Raw genomic sequence first — 16130 nt, 5'->3', positions numbered from 1 at the left:
CATCTTTCAAGCAAATATAATTTTTCTTTTCTTTTGTTTATTATATACTTGTACTTCAAGAAGGTATTCATCACGTCAAGTACCCATCACGTCAAGCAAAACAAAAGCAAGCAAGACCTGCAAGGCATGCTTAAACAAACATTTTCTTAAAAAAAGATGACACACATTGGCCATTTAAGAAAAGGCCGAAGAAGGTAGGTGTAAATTTTTTGCTACTAATGCATAGACAAATCAAGAACTGGTTACTCTATGACATTTGACGCCTATACTTAACTTACACATGCACCTGATAAGTCTTGAATGGGCGACCTCATTCCTCCACCTTACGCTAACAATGGGAGGAGTTGCAATTTGAGCTAAACAGATTGGCCACTCATATTTCTATAATTTTTCGGGAAACAAATCCAACATTTTCAATGGGCAATTCAAGAATCACAACCATCGTAAAAAGTTTAATGAAAGTAGAAATGCTTTATCCCATCCCTTGTAGTGATGGCTTCGATGTTTTTGATGGTCCCATTCAAGATGATGGATTTGTATGTCAAAATAAGTTATGAATGGCGGTGTTCAAACTCATGGACAACCAAATGTGCCCTTAATGAATGATGAATAAACATGCAAGCTTTTTCTTGTTTTATTTCCTTGAAAAGCTCTACTCGATCATCTTTTCCCCCCTCAACGAAGAATAAATAAACACACCTGCGGCTGAAGTTGTAAGGTGATAAAACTCCAGATGCATCTCTTGCCGCCCATCCAAGGCAATCATCATTTGCAGTCAAGGAGCTCATTGTTGTGGACTGCTTTACCATAAAGCAATAAAGCATCAGTTTCCTCAAAGGAAAATATAATTGGGGGACTGAAAGAAATCCATCAAGGTTATATATATATATATATATATGCTAATATGCACCTTATGTTGCTTCAAATAAAAATAAATTAGCTGACAAAACTAGCTTATATATATATAGCACCTTCTCTACCTTAAAAAAAAAAAAAAGTTAAATGGTATTGTATTGAGTTCAAGAACCACTGTATATCTATGATTAAAAAGGTAATCGAATTCAAAACCAGCTATGAAAATTATTGGTCGTTTTAGAAAATAGAATTATAGAGTTTAGATAACGGCTACTTTTAATTAGCAAAGATGAGACTGTTTGGCTTACCAAGATTGATGAAGGAAGTATATATATGTATGGAGAGGGACAGGGAATAAGAATGATAGATAGAGATAGAGATAGTACGAGGATGAAAACAACCTCTTCTCACTCTACTATTTGAAATTCGACAGAGAATAAGAATGATAGATAGAGATAGTACGAGGATGAAAACAACCTCCCCTCCTCGCTCTACTATTTATAGATAGACATGATTCCACGGCTCTTTACCATACACTCGAAAACGTTCGATTTTTACCTCTCCAATTAGAATCAGTCTTTTTAGAATCCAATATAGATAGGTTAACTTTAGTTTTATTAATACTAAGAATATGTTATATAATATTGCTCTCTCGCTCTATTTTGTTTGTCAAACTCTAGAAAATCCAGGATTACAATACATTATCCTTTAAATTAATTAAGAAAAAAATTATCAAAATTACTATTTTAATTTAAACTTAAATGAAAAGGTAGGTTATGAAAATAATGTCTAAATGAATAATTTTTTGGGCACCCCAAAATGAATTAAACAATAAATAAATAAAATGATGATTTCCAGTTAACTCAATTAGTAAAATTTTGTCTTCTCCCAAAAAAAAAAAAAGTAAAATTTCTAATAATTGAATAAGAAATTTGGAATTTAATCTCTGCTTACACCAAACACCAATAGGTGTCTTGGACTCAATAAAGAGCACAATCATTAAAAACAGGCCTCTATATATAAAATAAAATAAAATAAAAAAGAAGAATGGGTCAAATTAAACAAAATGAACTCAAGAGGCTTTTAATATCAAAGAATTATCTAATCAGACCAAAAAAGATGAAATGATTTATTTCATTTTGAGTGCTATTGACCATGGTCATCTCATCTCCCCTGTCAGGCAGCCACAAATTTAAAAATTTCACTAGTGACTCTATCGTTACGTATGCAGTGACCTCCTTGATGACCTTGAATATTTATTTATTTTTTATATTTTTAATATGAATGAAATTATTTATTCAAGAATCATGATGAAAAAAGATCAAATTACTTATATTGACTAGCGACGTTACTACGTAGGCAGTGACCTCTTTTGAATTGGAATGGTGGAGCTATGGGACTATTCCTATTACAGAATTCAAATGAGTCAAAGCGCGCCAAAACATTGGTTTCTCTACATACAGCCATAGCTTCTCTTCAATAACTCGACGATTTTGCTCAATAATATTGCTTTCGAACTATTTTGCCAAATAAGATTATATTAAATTTATATATTAGAAAATAATCTCTTTTTGCAATTTGAGTCTTTCCTTGAATTTTAATTCTTCAAAGCGCGCCAAAACATTGGTTTCTCTACATACAGCCATAGCTTCTCTTCAATAACTCGACGATTTTGCTCAATAATATTGCTTTCGAACTATTTTGCCAAATAAGATTATATTAAATTTATATATTAGAAAATAATCTCTTTTTGCAATTTGAGTCTTTCCTTGAATTTTAATTCTTCAAGAAGAGTAAGGGTGTGTTTGGATACCGTTTATTTTATTGAAAATACTGTAACAAAATAATTTTTAAATGTGTAAATAGTGCCATGGGACCCATTTTTAATGAAAGTTTTGGTGAAAAAAGAGGTTTGTGGATCATCCCGTGAACAACAGAGCACAAAACCCACTGGAAAAGATACAAAGCGCTTCTCCAAATAAATTTTTTTTAAAAATGATTCACTTAGATCACAACTTTTTAAGAAGCAAGTTTCAAGTGGATTTTTAAAATAGTCTATTTGAAATCCACTTATTTTGCTAAAATTGAAAATTTTTTGCTAAAAATACTGTTGATAAAGATAAAAATTAGATGATATAGTATCGTGAGACCCATAAATAGTATCAAAAAGTGCAATAAGACCCATAAATAGTAACAAAAATAAGCTGAATAGTAAAATAAACTGATTTTTTTAATTTTGATAGAGCCACTTGAAAGTATATCTCAACTCTTCAAGAGTTGAAATGATATTCGAGTCATTCGACACTAGTTTCCAGGGTAGTAGTGCCATTATGAATTCTCTAATTGCCGATCAATACTTAAGTCTTTGACGTAAAGCGTCTTTTGTTAAAACTCATTTCTGAAAGAAGCAAAATTGGCTTAAATGAAACTCGCCTCTTCAAGGCGGTTGATTCCATTCTTCAGGTCTCATAAACTGTAAACATACAATCAATAAAACCATCTCAAATGCTAACCCATACCTTAAAAACCTCCTTTTACATTTCCATTAATTTATATATAAAATCAATGGGTTTACTTTATCAAAACCAACACTTCGAATAGTGTTTTTTATCATCTAAAATCTAAGGCATTAGTTACAAAAGCAAAGAATGAGAGACGTGGATATGAGCTAGACTTTGAGATTTAAAAACTAAGGAGAAACAACAAGGTCATTACAGATTCTATTAAAGAATCTGCCATTACAATATAATATTATAGAATCGTCTTTCTACCACACACACACACACACACACACACACACACACACAAAAAAAAAAAAAAAACAGAGCTAGACTTTGAGATGTACCTTCAAAGCATGAAATAGTGGCTCTAGGTGGCAATTTTAGTGGCTAACAAAGAGAGAGAGAGAGAGAGATTTTGGAAATGGGAGAGGAACTAAATCTATTTACATGCATCTCGCCTCATAAAGAGTCAAGATCCAGATGAATATTATTTTTACAAACACTACATAAACAACAACCACACCAGCAGATGTGGCATGAAACTGAGTTAAAAAAAGAGGTTATTTTTCCATATAAGTTTGAAACAATTCTATTTGGCAAATAATTTGCCAACCTGCATTATTGAGCAAAACTTGAGGTTAATAACTTCTTTATTGCAGACAAAAAACTTAACGTACATATCTAGATTCTCAAATTAGTGGCTATATTGACTTATGAGTCATATAATCGGAGTTTTTTTTTTTTTTTTTTTTTTTGAGAAACATATAATCGAAGTTAATTTGTGAGAAGATTAGATATTTTATTTTATAGTGTATTGGCCAAAATACAATCACATAGTTGAATTTAATTAGGGAAGCGAAAACCACAATCTCCTATTCATTAGGAGAATATTTTAGAATGGAAGTTAAACCGACTCATTTATAAATAGCTGGGGCTTGGTTCAAGAAAAAGCTTGTTTATATAAATTTATTTAGCAATCGAATCAAACCCAAGCCCAAGTTTAGGCTTGAACCAAATTTCTCAATAACCAAATTTCTCTGTTCCCAATCCCACCAAAACATGAAAATCAATAGTTTGTATCTTAACAATCCATATTGGATCCAACTACATAGAAAATGGGAAAGAAGCAAATTGGGCAGCATACAAAAGCCTAACGAACTAGCAAAACAGCTTTAGACAGCAATCTTGATACAAAAAACATGTTCAAGACATCAACTGAAGGAAGCACTCATGTTACCACGGATTATACCAACTCCGGATGAAAGTAGGTCTGGATACATACATTTTATTTCTTTTGCTTTCTCTTCCTCTTTATGGAAGGCTTCTCAGTCTGCGATTTCAGTTCTGAGTTTTTAATAAACTGTGCAATTTGAGGGTCTTCTGGCAAAGTACATAGCAGAAATTTCTTGTTGGAACCAATTTGGTTGCAGAACAGCTTCAGCATCTTCCTCCCCCTCATCCATTTGAGCATTAGCTTCAAGTGTGTCTTGCTGTTCAATCCACTAATACCAGATTCCTGTAATGAAAAATCAAACCTAATCAAAAACATAAAGCTTACACAAGCAGATATAATTTCCCATATACATTTTTTTAAAAGAACAACATATAAGTGACTCATTTCGAGAACATATGATTATCCTCTATCTGTGACTCATATTTCAATAACATATTATGATGTACCACAGATGATCTATATATCCTCAGGTGCCCTGTGCACAATCCAAAGTTAGCAAGTTAGTAGCAACATAATTATTCCATGGCATAGTACAGTAAAAAAAATCTCATCCCAGGCTCAGTAAACGAAGGACATGTGCAGTGTCAATTAATTCAAATGATTGTCCATACATCCATAGGCACATAAATTGCAAAAGAATAACATTAGAAAGTTAACTACAATTACAACAACAACAAAAAGGCTTTGGGATTGGCTATGGATCCTCAATTGATTCATAGACGAACATAAACCACATTTAGATTATACAAATTTTAGTGTGTCATAACCATCAAAATAGGTTACAAAAATCCTTTTAATAACTTGAATTTTACTAAAAGAGCTAGTCATAAAGTCATATTTTGTCTTTGGCATTATATATAACAACTAAAGAATGAGTCTAATCAGCAGTACTATACAAGGAAGAAAAGGTCAATCTTGATGGTAACACAAGATTTATAAAGTGTTACACCATCCATATAGATACTAATGTTAGACAAATATTGGAGAAGTGTGAAATGGAAAAAGAATTGAAACAAGTGAAGTTTAGGAGTTAAAGAATAAGTTAGGGCTAATATAAACCAAGAATCATGAACAAACGCAGCTTCAAAAAGGAGGAAAAAAAAAAAAAAAAAAACTTGTTTAATAATGAAACCAACTTCAAACCACTCTTTAAGAGTTAAAATCATAGCTTAAATATGTTTAAATGTTTCATGAACAAGCGTGTGATTTAAGTAGCTTCATAATGGTTTGTCTGTGATAGTGGAAATGACTTTTTTTTTTTGGCCAAAATGCAAAACTAACCCTCTAAGTTTCACCATTTTTCATTTCAGTCCTATAAGTTTGGGTTTTGTTATTTCAGTCCTCTAAGTTTCATTCTTTCCCAATTAAATCCTCTGTTAACCTGCTATTAATTTCTACCGTTAACTTACCAAAAAGGCGTTGTTTTTTTTTTTTTTCTGTTACCAAAAGCCAACCATTCCTTGTTTCTCATTTCCTATTCTTTTCTAATCATTTTTTGGTCCAGACAATTTCACAAACACCTGGTGCGATGGCTGAAGAAGGTGCCGTCACAATCTACAATAGCATCGCCATCACAGATGCCAAGAAAAACCATTTTCCCTCAAGGCTGGGCTAACCCAAATGCTACACAGCAGAGCCATTGTCGAAGTCACAAATGCCGAACAAGCCAAGATCGCCGAACAAGCTGGTGCATGTTGTCTCATTGTGTCAGACCCATCTCAACGAGGCATTTCTTGCATGCCAGACCCATCTCTCATCAAGGAAATCAAGCACATCGTTTTGATCCCCATAATGGTCAATGCCCGGCTCGGCCATTTCATCGAGGCCCAGATACTTGAAGCCATTGGGATCGATTACATCGACGAGAGCGAAGCTATTGCTCTTGCAGATGAGGACAATTTCATTAACAAGCACAACTTTTGTTGCCCATTTGTTTTTGGGTGTGAAAACCACGGAGAAGCATTGAGCAGAGTAAGAGAAGGTGCGGCTATGATAAGGATTCAAGGGGATTTATCTGGGTCTGGAAATGTAGCAGAAACAGTCAAGAATATGAGGGCTGTAACGGGTCAGATAAGAATCTTGAATAACATAGATGAAGACAAAGGACTTAATTGGGTTGGATCTTGAATAACATGGTAAGTTAACGGAAAAAATTAACAGCAAATTAACAGAAGACTTAATTAGGAAAGAATGAAACTTAGAGGACTAAAATGATAAAACTCAAACTTATAGGACTGAAATGAAAAATGGTGAAACCTAAAGGGTGAGTTTTGCATTTTAGCCTTTTTTTTTCACTAAAAATCAGAGAAGAGTGCGCCAAAGTACATGGGCTGTATATGACAGGAAACACAAGAACAAAGAAGAAACAATAACGAAAAATAGATATTTCAATTTAACCATGCTTAGTTCTTGACCCTCAAAACAACAAAGACAACAAAATTTATATGGTTCTAGTGCATTTTGTCTAATTATAAAACCTTTTCAAACACAAAATTGATAGAGTGTGTTTCATTCTTTTTATTTTAAACAAATGAAAAGTTAGTCTGTGTAATTAACTTGACTAGGAACATCTCAACTATAACACAGGTGACAAAGAGTGAGGATGGATTTTGGTAGAGGTACAAAGTTTTGCTCATGATGTTTGTGAATCAAAGTTCTAATCGGTATTCTGCAATTGAGAAATCTCTATATCTACAAGTCTATTTTCAATTATCAATACATTTATTCTACTCATGATCAGGGTTTTTTTTTTTTTTTTTTTTCCCTAATAATTCAATAATTGAGGGTGGGGGGATTTGAACCCTAAACGTCTCCATTGGAAACATCAAGAGGTGCCAATTAAGACAAGGCTCTTGACTTATTTTATACACACACTTATGATTAATACGCAAAAAATAATTTATACATTCAAAACAAAATTCATAGTAGCTATAAATATTCGACTTATCAAAAAAAAGTTAATGTTGTAAATATTCTGCTAGCTATTGGATACGTCAGTTAAGACATGAACATGGTGGTATATGTTTTGGTTCTATTTTCACGTCCACAAGCACAAAGGTCTTAGAACTTTGTGAAGCAGTAAATGAACAGAAATGAAAATGAAGTAATTCGAGTAAGAAAAGAAAAAATATATATAATATTTAGTAATTAAAACCTGTTAAACAATAGATTCATTTGATATAATGTTATGCAGCATAATAGAGGGGAATGAGCTGTAGGCTGTAGCTCGAATGAAACAATGCAAGCTTCTTTTCCCTTTTGAGAGGAAGGAGCAGGGTACAAGATGTGAATATGCATCTATGGCTATGCAGGTTGGTGAGGTTTCATTTTCTAGTGGCATTTCCAATTAGAAATTACCCGCATTCAAGACACAATATCTTCAATTATACCATAATAAATAAAAATATAACAAAAACAATGTATTTAATATTGTTAGAGGTGTTCGATTCAAATAGAAATAGGAGATGTATTATCAATTATGACAATGAAAAAAATTAAAAAGAGGGAAAAGAGGAAAGAGGAAAAGAGGAAGGACCTGGGCTTGAATCCAAGCATTAGAGATGGTGAGAGGGCCGCGTTGGTTGATGAGACGGTAGAGGTCTTGAGCTATGTTAGATGCCTCCTGTGGCGCCACCTTCGGATTTATCTTCCGAAGATTCTCCCCCCTTTTTCGAGAGAAATGCCTCACCAGACTACTACTCATCATATTCATCAACCTACCACTACCACTACCAGTACTAGTAGCAGTCCTACTCCTACTAAACAGTCCGCCGACGAACCACATCTCTACTCCGATCACTCCGCCACCGTTTCTTTCTACTTCTCCACTCTGGGTCTGGGACCTCACCTGAGACTGAGAGCTGCTAGACTCTCAATATATTTAGGATTTTAAATGGGGAGGTTTTGGGTTTAGAAAGAAAGAAAGAAAGAAAGTAGAAACCCTTCCTAATGAGCACGTGTCCCTCACGTGGCCTTTACCTTTGCTTACCCTCCTCCAGTAGCATCCTTCTTCTGTTTATTACAACATGTTTTCAAAATTTAATGAAAATGAGTTGAGGTTTCATTCCCTCCCAAACTTCACATGAGATAAAGAGGAACCTTTTTAATTTCTTTATTATTATTATGAATTACTCATAATAATATTTAGATGATTTCATTGTTATCCCTCAATTTTTGAAATACACTAGACTATGCTAAAAACAAACACTTTTACAAATATCATTAGACCCTGTTCCGAAGTATCAATTAGTTCAACTTCAACCCCCAGCCCCAGCCTCTAAGTGAGGTGTTAGAAAAAGGGTTGTGTTAATAGGCACCGTAAGGTGCTCACTAACTGCAGCCCTTTGTACTTTTTTTTAGCTTTATTACAGTTTTATGTCATATTTTTGCAGCTTTTAGATTGTGGGACCAATTTTATAGAAGAGAAAAAAAATATTAAAATAAGTTGTAGGATCAGTTTTATGTGCTTTTTTTTCATTTTTTTTATCAAATAAGACCCACGTAAGTGCAACATTAACAAGTACTGCACGGTGCTTGTTAATATTTGCCATACTTTTAGCCAAAAATTCCCCCTACCTCTTTTTCCCTCCTCCTTTCTATTTAGACTACAATCCATATGCATTCATTCACATAAGATATGGCATCATCTACATATATATATTGCTGCAGCAGCAGTCACTTTGAGGCTTTCCTCCTTTTCTCATATGTCTTGAAACAAAAACAATTAACATTTATGTAAACGCGTTGTTAACATTTTATATATTCAGCCCACAAAACTTAAAACAAGTTCCACTTACGTCTCCACTATTTCCCACAAACAACATGAACAACGATGTCTCCATTTGGCTTCTGTTGCTGTGTTCCACCATTTCTTTTCTGATCTTACTTTTAAAGAACCATGATATCTGAAAAGCTCTCGAGGCTTTTGCAAAGAAATAACATAAACAAGTTCCAATTACAGCTCTGCAACTGCAAGACTGCATCTATCACAACATCCATGATGCAAAAGGACTGACAAACTGAGAAGTGAACAGGCCATCAACCGCACTCCGTGCAACTGCCACCATTTCAAATCCGTGCTATTTCTCTTTGCTTTTCGTTGATGAAGACATTCCCTCCCTATTACAATCAAATATTCACGTGGAAATTTCCTTAACCTTAACAGCAAGCTATGACTGCATAAACAGATTGTATGAAGTGGTCCAAGGTTCATGTGCAAGTTTGCTGTTGTGCGAAAGTGCAGAAGAGTTAATGGTTCTACCCTTTCCACTGAAAAGGTATACTCCAGATATATCCTGAAATAAACACAAACTAATTATCTCAGTAACCAACACATTGACATGGATTCCAAGATTTCCTCCATAAAGTCAATAAAACTACACCAAAATCCAATTCAATAATAATTCAGCTAAATGTTTCTAACACACATGCAAGGAGAATCATACCCAGATCAAAAAAGTTATCAACCACAACAAGAGGTTAGTAATGTTAGCACTCAATCAAAAGCTTTCTACCCACCAACTAAACTAACTCAAGAAAACATGCAGGGTAATAGAAATCTTCAACACTATAATATGTGGGTTTGAACAGCCTGTCATAGGTCAATCTTATAGATTTTGACGCAAACAGCAACAGACAAAAGTGGTCCATTTGCAGGCACTAATTTTCATCAGCAGAAAAATATATCCGTTATATAATCCATGTGACATCAGTATCAACTATCAAGTAACGGTCAACACTAAATATTTGATGCCTTGGAGTGTCCACCCATTAAACCAAGGCATGTCCAGAAAAGAGCATTAACCAATTCAACTTTGAAGCACCAAAGACACGAGAGGCACTTACCATCCAATCTGTCCATAGAACACAATCAAAAACTCATCACAAGAAATTGATGTTCTACTTCCACCCCACACTAAACAATACATGGGTGCATTTCAAGAGTCTCAAGAAAATATTACCTCAACAACGTTCATAAATAAGAAAAAAGGTGTCCTGCTTTATCACAGCATAAGTTGCTTAATATTACTAAATAGGAGGAGCATCTAAGATATTCCAGAAATTATCGATGTATATCAAGGTACAAGATTAGAACTAGCTGCATTAGACAATACACTCTAGCATGCCACATTTCTGTCAATTGCTTCAGTACAATCAAATTGCTGATATAACTACTGGAGTTGGACTGACACATGAAATTGTAGGCATAATAGCTTTGATTAAGATATATATAACGAAAAAAGGTGTGCCTGCATAACAACTTTGGTTTGAGAATTATAATACAAATTATTAGGAGGAGTAAACTCACTGGTTGCACAAGGGCTGCATCAAGAACAGAGCTTATCCCTTTTTTAGGTGATTGCAAAAGGCCGAGAAGCTTCAAGACTGTAAAATGTAAATGCTACACAAGAAAGGCACGAGGGAACCTCTCGCATAATATTGGTTTCCACTACTCCGGGATCCACAGCACTTCAAATCAAACAAAAACAGAAACAAAAATGAGGTGGAAATTATTGTGGAACATCTTGAAAAAGCATAATGGATGACAGCATTTAGTTAGACCTAAAAATTCTCAAATATGCTTAAAAAGCAAAAATGTTGTACATGGTACGAGAATGGAAGACAAGAAATCTAGAGTACAAAGAGTTAAAAAAGGGAAAATGTAGGGATACAATCCTAGTTTTTAATGCACAAAGCTCAGAAAATGATAAATATGTATTCAAAAAATTGCACTCAAGCAAGTTTAGTGATAATTATATGTTCAAAGATACACCAAGGCCTGAAAAGAAATGAAAAACCATAAGAAGAAGAAAAAAAAAAGCGCAATACATGACAGAGACCCGATGATACTTTTCCATCAAGCAAAGTTGTCGGTGAAGCTCATAAGAAAACAGCACTAGGCATACTACGGCAAAAAATGGGGTGCTACTTGTAAGGTTTCAAATAAAAGGTAGTCTGATATATCTGGTGGGGCATTTATATCTTACATTTAGAATTCTCATAAATACGAGCACATGGATATGGTTTTGTTCTTGAGAAGCACTTCCCCGAAACAGTTTCCTAGTCAACCTGCAAATTAAAAACTGAAGAACAAGGAGTTCATGAATTTTGTGTTAAATAATCTGTTAGCCGATGCAATTATGGGTTTGAACTCTTCTAACTATAAATTCCTGCTTATAAAGAAATTTAACAAACCATCAAGCACCATGTGGAAAAGGTGATATTGCAGGAACTCTCATTACAGCATATCTTATCTTTTTGGCTCAATGGAAAGCCATCATAGCATATCTTATCCTGAGGGATCAATCAGCATGCACTTTTCTTTTGCCATTTTCAGTAAAGGCAACAGTCAGATGTTAGTAAGTTAGCACATTCATTCATTTACCATATTAATGAAACATTACAACTTAAGCCTGGTGACCTCTTTGACACATCAATATGCCTGTCAAACAAAATTTCCAGCACTAACATTCTTTTACAAGTCTCCTTCTTTAACTTCTCTTTTCTTTGCTTTTCTCTTTTCACTTTTTTTCCAACTAACGTCATCATATCGGCAGATTGAATGTATCAGAAATGGACAGCAATTTCAGAGCCAATGCCAAAGTAATGGCATTGGCATAGAATCAAGGATGAGCAAGTAGTACACAGGCAATAATTAGAAGTGTACTAGTTTTTCCCTAATGTAACACTAATTGTTCATAGAAACATGTTCACATACATAACTACAAACCAATTTTACCATTTGGATGAGTAAAAAAATGTAACATTCACGATCTGGGAAGGCACAGGACTATTTTTAAGAAGTGGTAGTAAAAGATTGGTCAAACAGAATGCACCAATGTAATTTGTAGCCATCATCCTGAAAAACACATGTAAACTTATCATCAAACAACCCATGATTGAACTTCATGTGGGTAGGAAACAGGGATGTATCACAGGCACTAAAACGAATAAGATATTTACTAACAATTATTTGTGATGACATCAAAATGTATTTTGCAAAGATGCAATAAAAAAAATCTGCTGAAAATGTAGCACCAAAAAACACAATTTTTGCATAACAAAGAAAGATATGAAATGGAAGATTAAACACATAAAACAAAGGACAAAAACGACTTCGACACAATCTTGTAGGTCTCAATTCCATGAGGTTCAAGTCTAATTGAGCATGGTAATATTGGTATTAAAAGTGCAGAGGTCACTAGCAACTTATGCTAGTTAGATCAAATTATACAAATCAAAAGAAAGCTGAAGCTCATCCAAATTGTTGTCATGCTGTCTGCATGTTTGATCATATAATTGGACCGAAGTACGCATATTTGAATCCAAAAGCCACTGCTGCAGAAAGCTCTTAAAGTTGAATATCGACTGGAAGGATGATATGTCAACCTGAAAAGCTTTGAGATGGGCATCCTTATTCCAATTTTTTATCTCTCTCACAGTCAGTCAGTCACAGAAAATTTAAGAAAAAACGTAAATTGAAGGAGGTTTTTTTTTTTTTTTTTTTTTGCATGATTTTAATTTGAATATCCTTTTGCAGTGTCAAAATATCAAAATAAAAATTATTTGGATATCCCTATATGGTGTCAAGCTATTAAAACTAGAAGAAATCATGCATGACAACAAGTTTTAATTTATTTATTTTTTACTACACTTGGTGTTTCAGAAAAGAATCAGCACTAAATCATTAAGCAAGCTCTATAAAAAAGTTTGGGTGCAAGTCAAAGTCAAAGACAAAGCACGCTTGAATGGTTAAAATATGAGGAAATTTAAATGTTTCGAATTATAGCATAGAAAAGGTTAAAAAACAATTGTGTGACTATTCTATGTGAATGAACATGTCATGTGATTTTATACACTGTTTTTGTGAGCAGAGACACACCCAACCCAGATGTAGCCAAACCAAACTGAACTAGTCATAGTTTAGTAGGGTGATTGGGAAATTAAGGATTGAAAGTAATTTGTTGAGAAAATAATAAGAATTGTGATAATGCAAACAACAAGTGGCAATAATAAGAGACAAGGAGAGAGAGAGAGAGAGAGAGTACCGCCATTCTCCAGAATTGTAGGTAGGGAGTAGGGAGCACATGTCCCCAATTCCTTCATATTTCTACAAATCCAAAAACCAAGACGCCATATCTCTCTCTCTCTCTCGTCAGAGCGTTCGTATGACCTTGGCGGGTCACACACTATAATGGAGCACATTTTTTTGAAAATAAACGATAGAACGGAGCACTTTTTTAATTTGGACAAAATTTGGATCCGAAGTCCAAACACCGTTATTGATGTTAAAAAAAAAAAAAAACAAAAAAGCTGTCATTAAAAAAAGTAAAGACAACGTTTTAATGTAATTTTAGTGTGTATAAATTTTTTGAATTTCAGTTAGTTTAACGGGTAAAATTTTTATTAGTTAAAGTTGATTAAAAAATTGAGAGTTGACGTGTTTTAGTTAATATGACTATTGTAGGGACTGGGTTTGAGCACTATTCTTAAGGGATAAGTGAATTCAAGCCCAGCAAGCCCAATACAATAAATTTGTAGAGAATGGGTAGAAGAACTGGACTTTAATGAGTGTAACAACAGTTGAAAATGATTTAAAGAATGAATAAGTGAAACAAATATGGACTTGAGCAAGCAATTCAATCATTGGCACTAGTCCGAGGAGCTTCAACTTATTATTTCTTGAGTGACAGTTGACAATGGTTGCAAAGTTAGTTTAGATTGCTACAGTGTTTTCTCTGGGAAAATCTCTGATCCTCTTCTCATGGAGGGTCTCTCCCATTATATAGTCCCCTCTAAACCATCCTAATCCCACACTTGTTGATCATCTGAGCCCTTACTTAAGTACCTATCCCATCAGACAACCATTTTTGGCTTTTTGTGTGTTGCGGTTGCCAAGACAGTACTATTCAGGGGTCTTCTCCACATGAATGCGACCAGAGTATTAGTTGTGGAGCATTTAATGTGGAGGCAGCAACTTTTCCTGGAATTGCTCTACCGCCATGCTCTAATGTGCTTACTTGTTGTACTTATATTTTTCCTTGGAATGCTTTGGAAGATTGTCTTTGCTGGTAAATCACTTTTCTTCTATCTCGGCTTTGGCTCGTCAAGGACAGAGTTGTCCTCGGCACGATTTCCTAGGTTGCCATGATCACCATTGTCTTTTTCATATGCGATTATGGGCCTCAGGCCCAATACAAAAGGTGGATGTATATCACTGGGCTCTATGACCCCATAATAGCCCCTCAAAATTATGCTGTCTGGCACCTCGGACAGAAAGGAGGATTTTGATGTCTTCGGGCGTACCTTAGGCTTATCACGTCTTGTCTTCTGCCAACGTCAGTGCCTTTTTAACTGCCCAAGGCATGTTCCTGACGCTTTGGCATCTGGAGCGCGCCCTCATTAAATTCTTGCGACTGGTTGCCCCTCACGTTCTACGACGTGATGGCAATCCAACGGTGGATATTTTTTCCAACTCATAAGCAGGAAAAATCCAGCTGCTACTTCGATTTGGGTATAAATACCCATTTAAATCAATTTGCCCAAATTACCTTTGCATTCAAGAGCTCCTGCGCATATACGTTGAATCTGGCAATCTTTCTCACTTACTCGTGTCTCTTCAAAAGACTGTCTGAGGACACTTTCCTCATCCTTGTAAGTTTTTTCCAAACTTTTTAAATTTTCTTTACTTTCCTTTCTCTGTGTCTTTCTTCCTTCGCCTTTTTTTCTCGACTTTCTTTAGCTTCTCTGAACTTTTCCTAGGGATGGGTAGATTTAGGAGTTTGGTAGAGTCCGAGGAAAGGATGGAAAAATTTAAGGCTGACTACAGGATTCCACCCAACGTGGGCCAGAGATATTGTGAGGAGGGCGAATGACATTTTCTAAGGCAAAAGGGTGGGATGGTGATTCCCATGATCGCCTTCATAGAAAGTGGCGTGAGAATCCCTATGGGGCCGGTGATAAGGGATTACCTTAGGTTTGTTAGATTAGCCCCCACTCAGTGCGTCCCAAGCGTCTTCAAAATATTAGGGTGTGTAGACGCCTTAAACGAGAAAATGGGGCTATGGTTGACCCATCATGATGTAAATTGGGTCTACAACCTTCACCACCTGAAGGGGAAGGGGTACTACCTGAAAACAAGGCAACCTAAAATCAGGCTCATACAGTGCCTTCCCGAGTCTAGCAAGGGGCTAAACAAAGATTTCCTGATCGTGTCCGGGGAGTGGCATGATGGCGTCCCTTGCCCGACGGAAGAAGGGCGACTAGGTGGGGCTCTAGAGATAGAAGTAGGACTTGTTCACTGCCTTATCATGATTTGTGTTGTTTGGCTTCTAACCCTTTGCTTTTCATGGTTCTGCAAACAGATGCGCCATTGAACTAAACTTCAATTTGGCTAACAGGGAGAGCTTGGACAACATCCTCAAGGCCGAGGTGTTTGTGAACGAGGACAACAATCAGCTCAGGGTGGCTCAACTGATACTGGGATATACGCCAATCTCTCGCACTTTCCAAGTGCCAGTGTCATCAAGGCCCACGATCCA

General features: G+C 35.2%; 1 protein-coding gene, 1 long non-coding RNA gene and 1 pseudogene across 2 annotated transcripts; 1 reads left to right on the top strand and 2 right to left on the bottom strand.

The window, feature by feature from the left end:
- Nucleotides 1-4295: 4295 nt before the first annotated feature.
- Nucleotides 4296-8501, bottom strand: LOC115975135. Its single transcript, XM_031095804.1, has 2 exons — nucleotides 8126-8501; nucleotides 4296-4872 (listed from the first exon to the last, which is right to left on the bottom strand). The coding sequence occupies exons 1-2, from the start codon at nucleotides 8372-8374 to the stop codon at nucleotides 4642-4644; spliced, it is 480 nt and encodes a 159-aa protein (XP_030951664.1). The 5' UTR covers nucleotides 8375-8501; the 3' UTR covers nucleotides 4296-4641.
- Nucleotides 4879-7324, top strand: LOC115975134 (annotated as a pseudogene).
- Nucleotides 8502-9147: 646 nt separating the features above from the next.
- LOC115975133 lies at nucleotides 9148-13839 on the bottom strand. Its single transcript, XR_004088086.1, has 5 exons — nucleotides 13638-13839; nucleotides 12329-12448; nucleotides 11577-11672; nucleotides 10898-11058; nucleotides 9148-9884 (listed from the first exon to the last, which is right to left on the bottom strand). It is a non-coding gene; the product is annotated as an uncharacterized LOC115975133 (long non-coding RNA).
- Nucleotides 13840-16130: the final 2291 nt, after the last annotated feature.

This window comes from Quercus lobata, chromosome 2 (genome assembly GCF_001633185.2).
Source record: "Quercus lobata isolate SW786 chromosome 2, ValleyOak3.0 Primary Assembly, whole genome shotgun sequence".
Classification (NCBI taxonomy): Eukaryota; Viridiplantae; Streptophyta; class Magnoliopsida; order Fagales; family Fagaceae; genus Quercus; species Quercus lobata.
This window is presented reverse-complemented; position numbering and strand designations above follow the sequence as displayed.